Genomic DNA, 17,052 nt, shown 5'->3' with positions numbered 1-17,052 from the left:
GCTAGTGGTTAACGCCTCTTGTTACAACTATCTGTTGGGATATATTATTCGGGCCACTCGGGACTAAGCGGCTATATTTTCGTGGCTCAAACGTGTCGGCATTAGAAGATGGTAGATGAAGTAATAAGCATTTTTCAGCAGGGTTTGGTTTCACGCATTCAGCGGACACGTTTCAGATTGATTGAGATTGATCTCGACTTTGAAGCCTCCCTCCCATTTTTATACTTGTTCAGTTTTTTAATCATTCGTATTTGGCAGGGTTGGTAGCAACTAACAACACTCTTCTCTGTGGTGTGTCAGATTCAAAAGACATTTATTTTCACTTTACAGGGACTTTAATGTTCACAAATGGAACATTGGAGGAAACAGTTTTTGCTTCCAAAACAGAATTATTTCTGTTTACTGTTGAAACTTGATGAATACCTCTGTCACTATTTTAGTTGTAAATAGTTTCTTTGTGTATATAGAAAAGCTCTATATAAAAATAATGTACTAGTAGTAGTTGTTGGCAGGAGTGTCGCAACCCTTGACTTTTTCAACTCCCATCATTTTCACGCCCATTTTTTTTTTTTTTTTGGGCAATTAATATTGATGAATGGAGGCTAGGCCATAGTTTGGACACCTCTGTTCTGGGCACTTCCTCCTCCACCACACTTCTAAATCCCTGAGCAGAAGTCATGAGGGGATGTTTAGAGGTGTAACTAAAACCTTGTGTTTATTCTACAGACAACTTCAATATGTTATCATGTGAATTGAAGCCCTGTTTTCACCAAGCAGTCACATTCACTTCCGTCTGTTTATGTCCATCCATCCATTTTCTATATTGATTAGCATCATTAATTAAGTACATTTTATTTATATAGAACCTTTCGCAGTGATAACTGTCAAAGTGATTTAATAGTTAAAATGTAGACATAAATACGGTATATAAACTAATTTATCATACGGTTTTTGATTCTCTATCCTCACTGTTGCAGGTGAGCTGGAGCTTGTCCCAGTTAAATTTGGGCAAGAGGCGGGGCAAAGCCTGGATTGCCCGCCTGCAAATCACAGGGCAATTTTGTTTTGTTTGAGGGTTATGTGAAAATGATTCTTTCTCGACCGTAACATTTGACAGCTACAGTATCGTTCACTGGGGTACAATTCAGTATTCCAGGGTAGAGCTTAACCAATGGTGGGCGGTGCATTTAGTACTTGGGCATTCAGTGGGGATTACTGCCACTACCCCGCCCCAGCACGCAACTTTTGCCAGTTAAATCCTGTGGAACAGTTCAGAACCATTATTTATCTAATAACACGGCAACATTTTCCATTTAAAATACTCACCAGAGATGCCGATTACTAAATGTCTGTGCAGATTGCAACAGGTGTGTTTCACTTGGCAAAGTTGGCTCATAAACGCATTTACTGTTATTGATGAGAACATTAATTAATAGGCATGTAACGATTCACTCAAGCCCCGATTCGATTTTCAGTTCCCGATTTTCGAATCGATTTTTAAAAAATTGCTATCATGCTTGTAATTTGATCTACACATTCAAAATGTGCATCTGGAATGGTAAAACGTTTCAAGACATCATTTTCTAGATGAATTTAAGCAATTCGATTTTCGATTAGTCGAATCGATTAATCGGGCCGAATCGATTTTGAATCGATTTTCGATTAATCCTTGCATCCCTATTAATTAATTAACATTCGATATAGTCTACTGTTTCGACTACGTTGATACATCTTGATATGTCACTTCAATTCAATCTCTACTATATCCTCCCCGACTGACTCTGACAGCAGTGCTACCGCAACTGGTGAGAGCGTCTGGCTCTTATGGTTGTTGGTTTACGCACATCATTCAGTGTCTCTGTGAAAAAGCTTGAAACCTTTGGTACTTTTGATTAAAAAAGAAAAAAAAAAAAAAAAAAGTTTTCTCTAGCCTTCTCCTCTTCTCCACTTCAATGGGGTAACTGAAGTGGAAATTGCATGAGGGCACTTTGTTAACCACTGCTAATTAGGATGTTGTCCAGATGTTTTGTTGAAGGCGAGGCCACAGGCAGGTGGAGGTGCGTACCACTTCTAACATGATCAAACTACACTTAGGAATGAAGCGAGCGACATTTATCACAAGGTCTTATTATTTTAGACTTTTTTTTTGTTTTGTTTCATACAGCTGTTTAGCACAAAGGAGTTGTGAATAATCGACGCACCCTGACGACCAGTGTTCAATTCTCTCTTATCAAGACGTGTATGGATGGACTGAGGCTAATATTAAGCGCTACTCTCAAAAGGAGCTGAGAGGAATCATTAATCATTAGCATATGCCACCGCCTGATTGCTAAATGTCTAATTGTGCTCTCATTCTTCACCGGCATCATCATCGTTACGGTGCACTACAAGCAATCCGTTTGCCGGATGAACGTGAAGGCATCGTGCTGCATTCAAGTGTGAGTGTGACAGATGATTATCAACACTTGACATGTCCTCTGAACAGGCTTCATTTCATTAACTTTAAATGTTTGTGGGAAAGAATATGAAGGTGGTGAGGAGGGCGTCACTCTGGAAATTTAGTTGGAAATTTAATGATGAAATGCACACAACTGTACATTATGCTGACTTTTTGGGGCATCAAAGCTGGTTTTATAGTGAAGTGTGTCATGTGCTTTAATTGTTAAAAGACAGTTCAAGGCCACATGTAGAAATTTGTTTTTTTTCTGTATTTCATGTCTTTTTTTTTTTTTTCCTCCATCGGCTGTACAGTAAAAGATCCTTGCAGGAGGGGACTTGTATTATAAGAAATGAACTCAATCTGAGTTGTCTTTTGAGTTCCTCCTGTGCGAATTCTGTGTACGAAAGTGTCAAAAAAACGAAACCCTACGGCTTCACAATTGAAGTCACTCATTTCAAAAAGAAATCTTGTACATCTCTAAGTGGGACTTGTCCTCTTAATTCTGGTGTTTGTATCACATGTAGATAAATGTCCAATGTACCTTTTTGACTTCCTGATTGCTTTTTGAGGGACGGTCTAAAACGCTTAACGCAACCGTAAAAAAAAAGCTTAAAGTGGAAGTCAAGTAAAACAATAAAAATAAATCTTTACATATGTTCTATGACTAGTAGGGCTAGTCTAAACACGGTATTCTGATTTATATGGCATTTGTGGAATATGCATTAAGCAGAAAAATCCACCGGTTTCTTTTCTCGTGGGGGCGGCCATTTTGCCTTGTACTACTACTTGCTCTAGACTGAATAAGACTTTGGCTCAGGTAACAACTCGGCTCGCCTCTTTTCTGGGTTTGGTCATGTGATGTCATTTTCAGTCGACAGCAAGTGGCAGTACAAGGCAAAATGGCCGCCCCCTGAGATGGATCAAAATGGGTGGATTTTTTTGCTTAATGCATATTGCCCAAATGCAATAATCATCAGGATATGTTGTTTAGACAAGTATGGCGCATAGAACATGAATGTTTTTGACTTGACTTTCCACTTAACTTGGCTTAGTGTCAGAAAAATGTGTTCAATCGTCACCAAAATGAATGGTGACATCTATCCTTATGCCCACTCCAACCTCTGAAAAATCGATCGCCTCGATATTTTGGATTTTCTGGACGTTTTCCTCATTAAGCATATAGTGAGCGCCTATAGAGAGGACAAGTCTTAGCATCCATAAAAAAGTGGGCATTAAGAACCGGTGCCAGCGTTCATTTTGATTTGGATTGTTTGCAGATTTCTGATATCAAGCGACGTTAAACATTTTGTATGGCGAGGAAAACACTTCATATGCATAAAATCCCAAATGTTCGATGGGCAATCGTTTGAATGTTTTCCAAAGTTGTAGTGGGCATGAGTAGAGATGTTTATGTACACTTTGGTGATGGTTGGTCATAGTTTTCAGATATTAAATGACCATTTTTTTTTCTCCATAGTGAGCGCCTATATGGAGAGGAAAAATCATCCGTCCATAAAATCCCAAATATTGGGGCAATCGTTTGAACAGTTTCTGAGGTTGAAGTGGGCATGAGTAAAATGAATCAGGGTGACGATTGACCATCGTTTTCGCACATTATGCGACATAACGCATTTGTACATTGAGCATTTTAGACTGTCCCCTTTTTTTTTCTTCTCAACTTTGTTCCAAAGGAGCCCTGTGCTGTGTATACTGTAAGTACAAACGTTGATTTATTTGGGTTACTTTAATAGCCAAGCATTCAATTCAACTTCTGGCATTAAAGTTGATTTAAAACTTCACAAGAGTTCGACTGTGTTCACCTTTATCGCCTATACTGTATATATATATATATTTATTTCATTTTTTTATTCCCGCAAGGGCGTGTCGGCAGAATAAGCAGCGTTTTCAGAAACGCATTTTGGTGACGCTTCTTAATAGCCAATACATCTGTGTCCGCAGGCGTGTGTGATACCAGAGGTACACCTCAGGGAGCACATCCATTCTGCTGGTGTTGCGGGCGACGGGCTGCTTTTCATTGGCTTCCATTACTCTTATCTGATCAGGGCCAGGTATCCTCTCCTCCGCCATCAAGACGCTCCCAGGTCGCCCTGACCCGACAGGTCCCGCATCTTTCCATCGGCGTGGTTTTATCACTCACACTTTTAAACAGTACGGGACATCACTCCCAACATGAAGGCTAATTTTCCCAATGTCATCATGTACATACAGAGAACACAAATAAACATTCACCAGCCAAAGTTAGGAGGAATTAGTGTGGAATTTCAATTTAATTGACTAGACCACTAATTCATGGGGTTGTAAGTTGGGGGACAAAACGACCATGCGTTTTTTTGTAAAAATTTCTTTTTTTGTTTTTTTTTTTGGGTTTTTTTTTTTTTCCTTTCCTGGTTTGCTTCAACCTGAGGGTTGATGGTGCTTTTTTTTTTACTAAACGACCATGTATAGTAAGGCGTTTATTTTTTTTTAAAAAACGACCATGTATATTAAGGCTTTTTAAATTTTTTTTTTTTTTTTTAAATTAAACGACCATGTATAGTAAGGCATTTTTGGGGAAAAAATGACTGTATAGTCAGGCTTTTTTTATTTTATTTTTTTTACTAAACGACCATGTATAGTAAGGCGTTTCTGGGGTAAAAAAACAACCATGTACAGTAAGGCGTTTAAAAAAATAAAATAAAATATGACCAAGCGTAGTAAGGCGTTTTGGGGGAAAAAACCGACCATTTCCTTTCCGTTTGTTTGGAAAGAAACATGACCATATATAGTGTATTTATGCTTTTTTTGGGGGGGAAAAAAACGACTATGTATAGTAAGGCGTTTTCTTTTTTTTTTTTTTTTTTCAAAACGACCATGTATAGTAAGCCTTTTTTGGGGGAAAAAACGACCATGTATAGTGAGGCGTTTTTTTGGAAAAACATTTTTTTTTTGGGGTTCGTTTTTTTTTTTTTTTTTTTTTTTTTTTTCCTTTCCTGGTTTGCTTCAACCTGAGGATTGATGGTGCTTTTTTTTTTTTACTAAACGACCATGTTTAGCAAGGCGTGGTTTGTGAAAAAAAACACACTACTATGGATAGTAAGGCGTTTTTGGGGGATAAAAAAACGACCATGGATAGTCAGGCGTTTTTTGAGAAAAAAAAACATGACCATTTAGTCTAGTAAGTCTTTTTTTGTGAAAAAATGATGATGTGTAGTATGCCGTTTTTTTGGGAAAGAAAAAAAAAAGTAAGGCGTTTTTTAGGGGGACAAAAACGACCATGTATAGTAAGGCGTTTTTTTGTTTTTTTTTAAACGACCATGTATAGTAAGGCTTTTTTGGGGGAAAAAAACCAACCATGTATAATAAGGCGTTTTTTTTTTTTATAGTAAGGCTTTTTTTTTTTTTCTTTAGTAAGGCGTTTTTTGTGAAAAAAAAAAAAACGACCATGAATGGACAGAATGGCTGCAGGAGAGAAGTCAAGAGTGTGGTTACCAGCTGGCAACGTGAACTTCCAAACACCACCTCATCAAAAACACCCCGGCTGCTGCAATCCTTTGTCAAGGTCTTACTCACTGTCCAAACGAATTGTAACTTCTCTGAGTGAAATTGACTTCTCTCTTGAATCCATACTGTCCGTGGCCCAGCCAATCACATAACTGGCTCCGCCTAATGTGACTTGATTGACAGAGCAAGTCATTGCTGCAAGTAAAACCGCATTATGAAAAAAGCCATTGTGGAAAAGGATATTTTGAAATAAAAAAAAATCACTTTGTATGAAAAAAAAAGAACCTCTTGTTTAATTTTATGAAATGTTGGACAATAGTTATTTTAAAAAGGGTAACATTGTTCAAATAATTATAAAATAATCATAAAATAACAATGGATATTACAGAATATTAAGAACGTATTTCATATATTTTAATGGCAGTATTATAGTCCTGTTATTTATCAGAGTATTTATTTCAAACTGTTTTGTTTTTTTTCCAACTGTTTTGGTCTTCCATAAACAGGTCACTTCCTCCTTGTGCGTGATGCGGCCATACACTCCAGTTCAAAAACAAACTTAACACTCCACTTCAGGTCCAATCGTAAAGCAATTGCATGTGTTTGAGAGGACGTCCTTGGAATTGTTACATTAGGTTTTACAGTCGTCTAAAAGTCATTAGCACATTTGAAAAACTTTGGAACGCCTTTGCAGAAATCTCTAGCCCGAGTCAGTAAGAGGATGATGAAAGGTGAAGTAGGATTTGACGGCGTCCTTTAGAGGGGGCAGCAGGTGGACACGTCTGGCTCGCAATCCACTTTGAAGTCTTCGTTAGCTTTTACTTCATGTGGCTCGAGATCGCTTTGGTCAGCTTACATTTGGAGACAACCAGTCATCAGCTCCGATTTGTGTGGGGGAAAAACATGACCTTCAAAGGGGCTCAATTTAAAACGATGGGGTGAAAAAAAAACAGGACATGAGAGTGTTGGAAAATGTTTTATTTGCTTATCGGCAGCCATTTGTGCGGACAATTTCCATCTCGCTGCTTCCAAACTTACATTTAAACATGTTGACACGACGCAGAATGATGCTGCCCTCTTATTGTACAAACCCTCCCGGTGTGTTTGTGTCACGTCCACGCTACGATGCACCGAAACAAAAAGGACAAGCTCTCATTCTAAAGAATGACATCGCCGGCAGAAGTGATGCGCAGCATCCTACAAGTCTCCAAGCACGTTAAGAGGACCGTTTGTTTTGTACACAATGGTCAATTCTTTTAATTCTGCACCGACGTCAGGAAATACTATTTAAAAAAAAAAAAAAAAAAAGGTTCTTGGACACGTTCCTCAACAATAACATGACCATGCATTAGTCTTTCCACTTTGACTAAACCACAATATCATGAGAATATATATATTTGCAGGTTGGCAATACTAAAGTCTTTTTGTTCCAATTGAATTGAAGCTGGTTCACAGACGTGAGCGGAATATGTCATTTAGATGTGAGCCTTGTTAAATACATGTCAATACTTCCATTGTTTCATATATAAGGGTCAACGACTTTAAATTGACACAAGGTCTTCCTAAATGGGTGATGCCATTTTTTTTTTTTTTATTATTTATTTTTTTTTTTAGTCCCCACACAGACGCAACACAACAGACGTCCCGTACAATGGTCTTCTGAGGATGCTTCAGCTGTCATTTACATAGAAATGGTGCCATCAATATGGGGCATACACATCTTTTAAAAAGTGTTAAGAACTGACCTCGCACTGTAAGTGTTCATGCTCTTTAATTTCTGGTCACAAAACGGGCTAAACATTACAAATATATAATATTTCCCATTTAGTTCAACCTTTTGTTACGTTCCTATCGAACTCCATATGAAAACGACTATTGAAGGGAACTAGTGCAACCTGGAGGAGGCCTGGTCTTTGTGACAAGGCAGGCACAGAGTAAAATAGACAAAATGAACTCCGGAGCGACTCCAGAGCAATGGCAGATATATTAAGGCCATTTTGAAGAATTACAGAAAAAAAAAAAGAAAAAAACAAAAAAAAAAAAAAACACAGTAGCAGACAGCTTGACTTGCTACCCACCCTGAACACGAGACAGTCGGGGCAACAAAGCAAGACAGTCCTTTTTTTTTTTTTTTTCTTTTTTCTTTTGTCACCCCCAAGTCCATTGTGCCAGCCTCCCCCCACATCCATGGTGAGAAGGGCCACTCTTCTCTATCCAAGTGTAATCAGTTTTGGTGGAATTCAAAAAGAGTGGCATCCTCACTACTAGTCTTTTCCTCTGCAGAGCCAGCGAGTCCCGGGCCGTCACGACTGTTTTAGACGCTTCCGGGGAGGACCGAAGGGCGGGCACTGCGCCGACGCCAGGGCGCGGAATGCCTCGGCCACCAAGTGAGGGTGCGACTGGATCATTGACTTCCAGCCCGCGGTCTCCATTATGTCCGTTGCGTGGCTGCCAGCACAAACACAATCGGCTTAATGCACAGACATTAAAAATCAATGAACAGAAATGACACGCTGAAGCAAATAAAGCAAATAAAATTGGGATTTGAAATGTCAAATATGAACATTTTCAAACTCCCAAAATAGGCGTCAAGTTATTTAACGCCAATCCCAGTTTTAAATATAACACAAAGACAATTACACTTTGTGTATTTAAAACAACCACCTAACTTAACCTTTTAGTCTGCTAGTCTGTTTCCAGCAGGTCCACTAGTTGAAACACAGCATTCTGATTAATTTCGAGCAGTTAAGCAGCAAAATGCACTCATTTTTAGCCATCTCTGGGGGAGGCCATTTTGTCTTCTGTCGACAAAAAATGACATCACAACTGCTCACAACGACCAATCACGGCCGACAGGTCAGCGTGGCTAAAAAGGAGTGCCTTTTGCGGCTTAATTTATATTCCACAAACTCAAAATTAATCTGAATGCCGTGTTTCAACTAGTGGGCCTCCTGGGAACATATTCTTGAAAAAAATATGTTTGGGTTGACTTCCGCTTTAAGTAACCATTCGTCTTTCATTTTTCATAATTCATTTCATTATAAATGATGATAAATGTTAAACATGTCTAAAGCATTTTTTTGGGGGGGGGGAGGCATATAGTTCTATTTTATTGTGTGCAAATTAGTTACACGTTTAATGAGATGAAGTAAGTACAATTGAAAATTTTGAAAAACTGATTCAACAAAATTAATAATATTGAACAAATTATACATTTTAACCAATTGTTTAATAATATTAAAAAAAAAAACATGAAATTTCTTATAAACACTAAATCAACCCACCAATTATGATACTTTTCTAGAACAAGAAACGGCAAAACTTAAACAACAATTATTACAAATATTTCCAGCATGTAAATGCTTGGTGGGTGGGACAGTTTAAAGAACGGCGCAAGGCTGCCGCTACAACAGCAGATTAGAAAACAGGCATTAGGTTTACGGATGGCATAATATACAGACTGATATTTTCCCGATTGGCTGAAAGTAATGCCACCGTTTCCTCGTGAGATGTATGCCCACAAAAGGCAGCCTAGCTTCAAGGTGCCACGAAAACACACGAATATTCATTGGAAAGGCAAACTTGGCGACCACCCTCCGCCCATACAAAATGGGGAAAAAAAAGTCTCCATTTGTAGGGTTTCTCCAGCTACGAATCTATTAATAACTTGGACACAATGATACGACGCCTCAAAGTGAAAAGGTAAATAGTGCGCCATCCGCCAGGGCTAAAACAATGAATTCTAATGCATCTGTGAGGGGCCCAGATAAGAGTGTGTTATTCATCTTGTGTCACATATCAGCTAATTACATACTTGCTATTCCAGTTCTTTCCATCTTTACAGCCCAGCTGTCTGAGGACACTGCACCTATGGCAAGGAGATAAAAAGGTAAGCATTCAGGGATGGTAAACAGAAATGGCAGCAGAAATTCATCACGGGAGGTTTTTTTTTTTTTCCACCGCCCTCTTCTTATTCTCCCAGAGATACTTGCCTGTTGATAAAATCTATGGCTTGTGCTTTGAGCTGCTCGGCGCTGTGCAAGTCTGCGAGGATGAGGGTGTCGGCCACATTCTCCACCGAGAGGCTGTTGCACAGGGCCTCTTCACACATGACTTTTAGACGCTCCAGAGCGTACTGGAAGCACACGAGGGAGAGCAGGCGCTTAGCCACCCACGGGAAGCAAACAGGAGCCGTTGTCTGGTACGGCCAAACGATAAGCGCTAAGGTGTAACAACATCCTGCTTGGTGATTACAGCAGCTCACGGCTCCTCTGTTTTCTGAAGCTGAGCCGTGATTGGTCATTACCCGAGCAACTGTGATGTCATTTTCATTCGACAGCAAGTGACAAAATGGCCGCCCCCTGAGATGGCTAAAAACGGGTGCATTTTGCTTCTTAACTCATACTCCACAAATGAAATGCCGTCTTTAGACTAGTGGAGGCGCATAGAACATATTATTGCAAAGAACATTGTGGGGTTGACCCATTTTTGATTTACACTACCGTATTTTCCGGACTATAAGTTGCTCCGGAGTACAAGTCGCGCCAGCCATAAAATGCATAATAAAGAAGGAAAAATAACATATATGAGTCGCGTTTTGGGGGGAAATTTATTTGATAAAATCCAACACCAAGAACAGACATGTCCTTTAAAATTTAAATGACGAACAATTCAAAATAAAAAATAGAATAGAAGCAACAACAGGCTGAACGGTATGCTTACGTTACATTACACAACACCCCGCCCGGATTCCAAGTTGTCTCCATCGCGCAACGTTAATATTAAATGCACAAGCTAGCAAATGAGTAAAACAAACAGACGTATTGGGCACCACTTTCTTGAAAGTATAAGTGGCACCCCCGGCCAAACTATGAAAAAAAAAAATGCGACTCATAGTCCGGAAAATACGGTATTGTGTTTTTCTGGAGGTCATCATGGCGGTACTTGGACAGCCAAGTCTTTTATTAAGTGGTAGTTGCTGTAAAAGGTTTGAGAACCACCGGTCTAGCATATATACCGCTTACCACTATTCCAGTTGGAAACAGAGGTAATGAGATTCATAAACAAGAGCGCACCAAAAAAGAAAGGGGAATAAAAATAACACAGACATATGACAGTTTGTGCCTTGCAGGTTTGCAAGTGTAAATTCTTTCTGCGCTCACTTTGTCTGCCGCTGCCAGCAGGTTGTCTGCCATCTTCTCCAGGTTTGGGGCCTTCCCTGTGTAGATGAAGCCCATCATTTCCTTGAAGACGTCGGGGTCCACGTCGCTTATATCGACACGGTTCTGGGAGGAGGAAAACAGGGTTTTGAAGGAAGTCAAAATAAAAATAAAAATTCTAAATACAGTAATGAGTCACTTTTTCCTACCTTTTTACTCTCCTCCATCTCATGCTCAAACATCGCATTGAAGACGGGCGACCTTGCTGCGACAAACACAGATCCAAGAGTGATAAATATAACAGCGGTCAACAAAAACCTCCTTTACCGGCGTGCAGCACTTGTCAATGTGTTAAATCAGAGTTAGTGCTGTGTCGTCCACTTTCCCCGCCCCCATCTGACCAAAGCAGCTGCTGGCACCATGTCGAATGGGCACAGCCTGGGATAGTCTGCGAGGCTTTCAGTCTCCTGGACCGCAGTCACTCGGGGTCAAGCAAGGTATAGTCTAGTGGATTAGCACCTTTTGCAGAAACAGGCTGCTTCAAACCTGCCAGGAGATACAGACCCTTGGTCGCCTTTCAAGGTGCTTATGGCTCTGTGAGGGAGGCCATTCAGAAGAGGCATGACATGTCTCACAAAGGCCATTTTCAGCACTTCTCTGTCATGGGCGCTTGTTAAATACCCTCAGACCGACATTTAGAACGCAGGATAAATCAGGCCTCCCTAATGGATTTGCAGGGAGGAAGCGTCTTCATGTCAAGGTACTGCAATTACATTAAAACCCACATTCCTAATGGTAACTCCGTAACAGGCACGTTCTAATAAAACGGTTTGGGCTAAAGTGTTGCAAAGTGCCAACTCCAGCCCTTCATACCTGCCAGGATGGATTTGTGGGCCTTGAACTCCTGCCCTCCCACATAGAGGCTGCAGTCTGTGAAGCGTGAACACTCCCAAAGGTTGCCCAGGTCATCCGACAGCTGACACTCGGGTACCTTCAGCATGTTCATGTTGGACTGGCCAGAAATGTTCACAGAGTCCTGGACAACACTGACCTGCTCAGAAGACACAACACATAATTGGTAGCAAAGGCAAAGAGGACAGAATCCAAATAAGTGGACGCAAATGCATGTATGACTCTCGTGGAAGGCAAACACGCATCCTTGCAGACGCGATTGACATTCAACAGAGCGGCGCTCAAAATGAAAGAAAAGACATTTTATTTGGAATGTCACTGATGTAAACAGTAATTTTAAGTAATTTAAGTAAAGTAATTTTTTTCCCTTGCACCGGCAATTTTTAGAACAGATTAATCATGAAAACTGAAGTTCTAATGGACTTTAAAACAAGCAAGGAAAAAAAAAAAGCCCTCTAAATTGTAATGGATATGTGAGCTGGCAAAAAATTTGAACAATTACCTCACAGAAAAGCGTAAGTTTGTCATCAGGCAGCAGTCCGTTGGCTTCATCCAGGAGGAAATCTCTCCTAATAAACTTTTTGAAGCCCCAGTCTTTGCCTTGGACAAACCTGTAGGCTCTTTGGCTTTCTGCAACAAAAAGGAAAGCAAGTTGTTTTAAGACGCTACGGCTTTCAAATGTTTTGCCTGATGATGTTGTGGGCGCGCGCGCTTACCCATCGCTTTTGTCTCCTCTCGTTTAGCATTCAACAAGGAAAACTTGAATTTTGCTCTGACTTCACTTTTTGGACAACTAACAAGAAGTAAATACAATGACAGATAATCTTTGCTTTCATCATCAAGTCCCTTTGGATTGACTCGCAGACACCTGTCAAGAAAAAACCGAAGCAATCAGTAAAGTTCAAGAGGGAGTCGCGCGCTCTCGACTACTACTTCCTTTTATTTTTATATATATATATATATATATATATATATATATATTTTTTTTTTTTAAATACATAATTGGTGAAAATGAGTCACTGACCACTTCATCTTGTCGTTAGGGCCAGAGGAGAAGGTTGAGCTCTTCAGCACTTCCCCCATTTCTTCTCTGCAAAAGCTAAAGTTGTTGATGGTCCACATGTAGGAAAATTTAACAACCTTGACCTTGGCGCCAAAGAAAAAGAAGAAACATGAGGTGTGTTTAGTACAATCGACAAAGGATTCCGCAGTGACATGATCTCAGATTACGTCAGGAGCTGTGGGAAAGTGATGACATGGCTTCCGTGGAGAGAACAGAAGTGAAGTGCTGATTGCTCCAACCTGTGTGTAACACCAGCTCTCTGCCACAGGTCCACTTGACATCTCCCCAGGAGGAGGGGGGGTGGGAACCCGTGACATCACCACTTTGGAGGTAGCACTCGTGACTCTAAAGCACTAGGCAGTGCAAAACAAAAACTTTTATTTGGGCGAAATCTCACATCACAAAAAAAAAAAAAAACCCACAGGATTTTACTGCGTTACAGTGTTTTAAGTTGTATTTTTAGTGTGAGGAAACTGCCTTGTACTTCCTTTACATTGATTCCGAGGGTGGTTAAAAATATTGATTCGTCAGTGCAGTGCAATAGTTCCCTTCACAATTCAACTCCACTGAATGGCCGAGTTCATACACACAAATCTCAACCTGAATAATCAAAATCTAATTGACACACAAACTAAAGAATTGAAATTGAATCGTGATATATATATATATTTTTAAATGCCAACCCCTACTAGATTCCAATTAATTTAGGTCATGTATTCTTTTCAACAGAATGAGTGGACTTAATGCTAAATCTCCAACTAGGGCTGGTTGATATGGCATTAAAATAAAATGTCACCAAAATCAGACTTCCAATTTTAATTAATTTTTTTCCCTTATTATTCTTTTGCCTACAGAAAAACCAAATGACAGTGACATTACCCTATTTTAAAAAAAATAATAATCCCTTTTGTAATTTGCTTTAATTCTTTTGATACCAATAACGCTTTTAAAAAAACAACATTTTTTTCTTTAATTGATAATAAAATAAGTGCTTCTGAGAATCGCGGCCTTTGTCAAAACACGGACATAAACACGAATCATAAATTAACATTTTAAATGTTCCAAAATGGAATAAAATGAGCCGCCAAATTGCATAGTTTAGCTGGGCAAGAGTTGTCCAGGTGAGACAACTGGCGACCTTGCCAAAATATTTGCAACTCGAAAGCACATAACTCGGGTCAAAGCTTTCCAACATGTAAATAAATCCCTGCTTTGGCAGGAACACGATATAAGAGCATGTTGGCAAGGCTCTTGACGACAGTTCCAGCTTCTCATTCGGGTCCCATTGGGAAAATTAATTGCCTGCCCCTGCTCTATGGAGACGACACCACAGTTAACAGAGCATGTGATGACCGAGGAAGGATCGTTTGTTAAGTGTATATTTGACTGTTACTGCTGTGATATGTTAATCTCCCGCACAGGACTCATCTAACAGGTTGTCTGGCTTTGTTTGCAGGAGACAATCCAACGTAGTGGTAATAATAGAAGCAGCCAACACCAGCGAATGCAAATACAAATTTGCAAGTGTCTCCAAACTTTGGTTAGAATTTGTAGTGTACAAAAAAATATTTGTTGTACAGTGTAGCAGCTACAGGAGTGCACTACAGTCAAATGTATGAATGTGAAGTTAAGTCTCACCTCTTAGCAGTTTTAAGTATATAAAAGGTGGTATAGGTCTAGTTTTTCACAGGATACTTCATGGTCCCATCTTCATGTTCCAACCTACAAGGAAAACAGAGCAGAGGACTTGGAAATCACCTCACGTCTCTAATTAGGAATAATTAGGCTATGATCACACTGCAGCTCAGATTTTTTTGCCCATATGCGACACATATCCGATATTTTCATGCAGTGCGAACAGAACAATTGGGATTTTTTTTCTCTTCCAAATCCGCCTGAGCCTCTTTGATGCGATGCGTCTGCAGTATGAACCTCATTCGTACACATCTGACCCATGCGTCATCAAAAGCCCAATATGCGCTACGTGCGGGCGGGGGAGTACTTGGGAGACAAATCGGCCGTGAATCTGTAAAGTTGTTTTGAGTAACAGTGTTGTCTTTATATTTAACTTTAATTTTATACCACTTGAAACATGAATCATCAAGATGAAGCGTGGTGATAGCAGTAATTCAGCCACGCAGACGGTTCATTTATTACGCGCGGCAATGTCATCTTTAGGGGACGTCTCCATAAAATGAGGGGATCGAGGAGGTTCGCCTCATTTCCCCAAAATATTTCTACCTCCTCCCAGTTTCCCTATTCTGGCGATATGATATGATAAAAATTATGAGCCCAACACAGGCGACCATCTTTACTTCGGTAAACTGTGCCACATGATGTAATTTGTTTTGGTGCCCGCCACTCGACGCAGTGCTTTATGTACATGCATGTCACATCACGAAAGCGTTGCATTCACATTATAAGTCGCATTTGTTTTTGTAATATGAATGAATACATAAAAAGATCGTATTTAACCCCCCCAAAAAATCCAAATTGGGCATCACGCTATGCAGTGTGAACGTAGCCTTAGATAGAGCTTTAACATCACTAGTACCTGTAGGTAGTTTCACTACTCATAAAAAAATTAACTACTTTCCAAAAATACATGTTGTGAAACCAGTCATTATCATTAATTGATGTTCGGTTAGTTCAGGCTGTGAATACCGTGCATAGTTAATTGCTGTGTCATTTATTTGTACTGAATGCAGGTCAATCTATTGAAGAGTAAAAACACTAAGCTGGATAAGTTTGGACAAGAGTAAGCACAGTTTTGAGTCCATCTTGTTGCTTTGCCATTCAATCAACAATGATGCAACTGGCACTGGCACTTAGCTTGTTTGTATTCAACGAAGGCATATTTTGGCTGTTGAATAACCCCAACTCAATAAGATATTCAATATGCGGTCTGGTTAACAGCTCGAATCTTTTTCACATCACTTAATGACACTAAATCAGGTGTCAACATCGTTTTAAATCAATATTGCCCCACGTATTTACTATCAATAACGCCCTTAAAACACGACAGCTAATTTCGAAAAAGTCAAGTGATTCCCAATAAGTCATACAAAGACGAGCAAGTCTACCAACTAGCGCGATCGTACTTAATCCAAACTAGCATTTAAGTTCTCACTAGCAAGTGTAATGTTGCATTCTCGTTAGCTTTCGACCGCAAATGCTGCTAACAACAATCGGCTAGCTTGACACAAACATTAACAACATGTCTTCAAGTGAACACGTACACATCGACATCGATATCGTTGTCGCGCAACAAACCAACAAATGAACTGTGTATAAAACGGACTCGGGTTGTCTTTACATAGTGTAAAACAAAGGGCCTATGCAGCTCTTTTGACAGAATGCTAGCCGAGCGAGCTAACGTAAGCCCTCACGTTTCGCTTCAATATGCTGCTGGGAAAACAACGTCGGCTAACTAGCAGCTAGCCCGAGCTAATATGTACATCGACTGCCAAAAAAGTTGGAAAATTCATCGTGACGGCGTACCTTTCAATTTCATACTTCCGTATGTATCGAGTAAGGTATGTCGCTTAGTGTCACAGGCGCTCCTGTCACCATCCGTCACTTTGGACTATTTTTTCAGTGAGACTCTTCACAAGGTTTCTTTGTCTAATTTATATCTGAGCTAGCTTACTGTGTCTGTCTGATCTGGTTGCTAGCTTAGCAGGCTAGGCGGTGTCTACTGCGCACGCGCGATTTTAGAGGCTGCCAAACATGTCAACACACGAGTAACATTTGTACTTATGATTATTAATCTTAATTTATTCACCACAAAAATATTACTCCAACATTTCTCGTTTAATTTGTGTCCATCCTTTACCATGCCTAAATACTTTTTTTAAAACATCGAACCACGTATTTTAAAAAAGTGTTAATTACATCAGGACAAAATATTTACACAAAAGCAGCCAAAGAATAGCATGAGTTCGGTCCCATACCTCGGTGAGCTTGTGAAGCGTGCT

The 17,052-nt window shown here is 39.8% G+C and overlaps 1 protein-coding gene across 2 annotated transcripts; it reads right to left on the bottom strand.

The window, feature by feature from the left end:
- Window positions 1–6,904: 6,904 nt before the first annotated feature.
- spopla (speckle type BTB/POZ protein like a) lies at window positions 6,905–16,777 on the bottom strand. 2 transcript variants are annotated; one of them, XM_086052257.1, is made up of 12 exons: window positions 16,577–16,777; window positions 14,714–14,797; window positions 13,315–13,428; window positions 13,037–13,158; window positions 12,729–12,880; window positions 12,515–12,642; window positions 11,974–12,151; window positions 11,310–11,365; window positions 11,104–11,226; window positions 9,934–10,076; window positions 9,756–9,809; window positions 6,905–8,389 (listed from the first exon to the last, which is right to left on the bottom strand). In XM_086052257.1, the coding sequence occupies exons 3-12, from the start codon at window positions 13,390–13,392 to the stop codon at window positions 8,245–8,247; spliced, it is 1,179 nt and encodes a 392-aa protein (XP_085908383.1). In that variant the 5' UTR covers window positions 13,393–13,428; window positions 14,714–14,797; window positions 16,577–16,777; the 3' UTR covers window positions 6,905–8,244. The 2 variants fall into 2 exon arrangements, with proteins under 2 accessions (XP_085908383.1, XP_085908384.1); XM_086052258.1 differs by lacking the exon at window positions 16,577–16,777 and adding an exon at window positions 15,630–16,462.
- Window positions 16,778–17,052: the final 275 nt, after the last annotated feature.

This window comes from Filicampus tigris, chromosome 14, assembly GCF_054856515.1.
Source record: "Filicampus tigris isolate MCC_2025a chromosome 14, RoL_Ftig_1.0, whole genome shotgun sequence".
Classification (NCBI taxonomy): domain Eukaryota; kingdom Metazoa; phylum Chordata; class Actinopteri; order Syngnathiformes; family Syngnathidae; genus Filicampus; species Filicampus tigris.
Note: the sequence above shows the minus strand (reverse complement) of the source record. Positions and strands in the feature narration are given on the sequence as shown.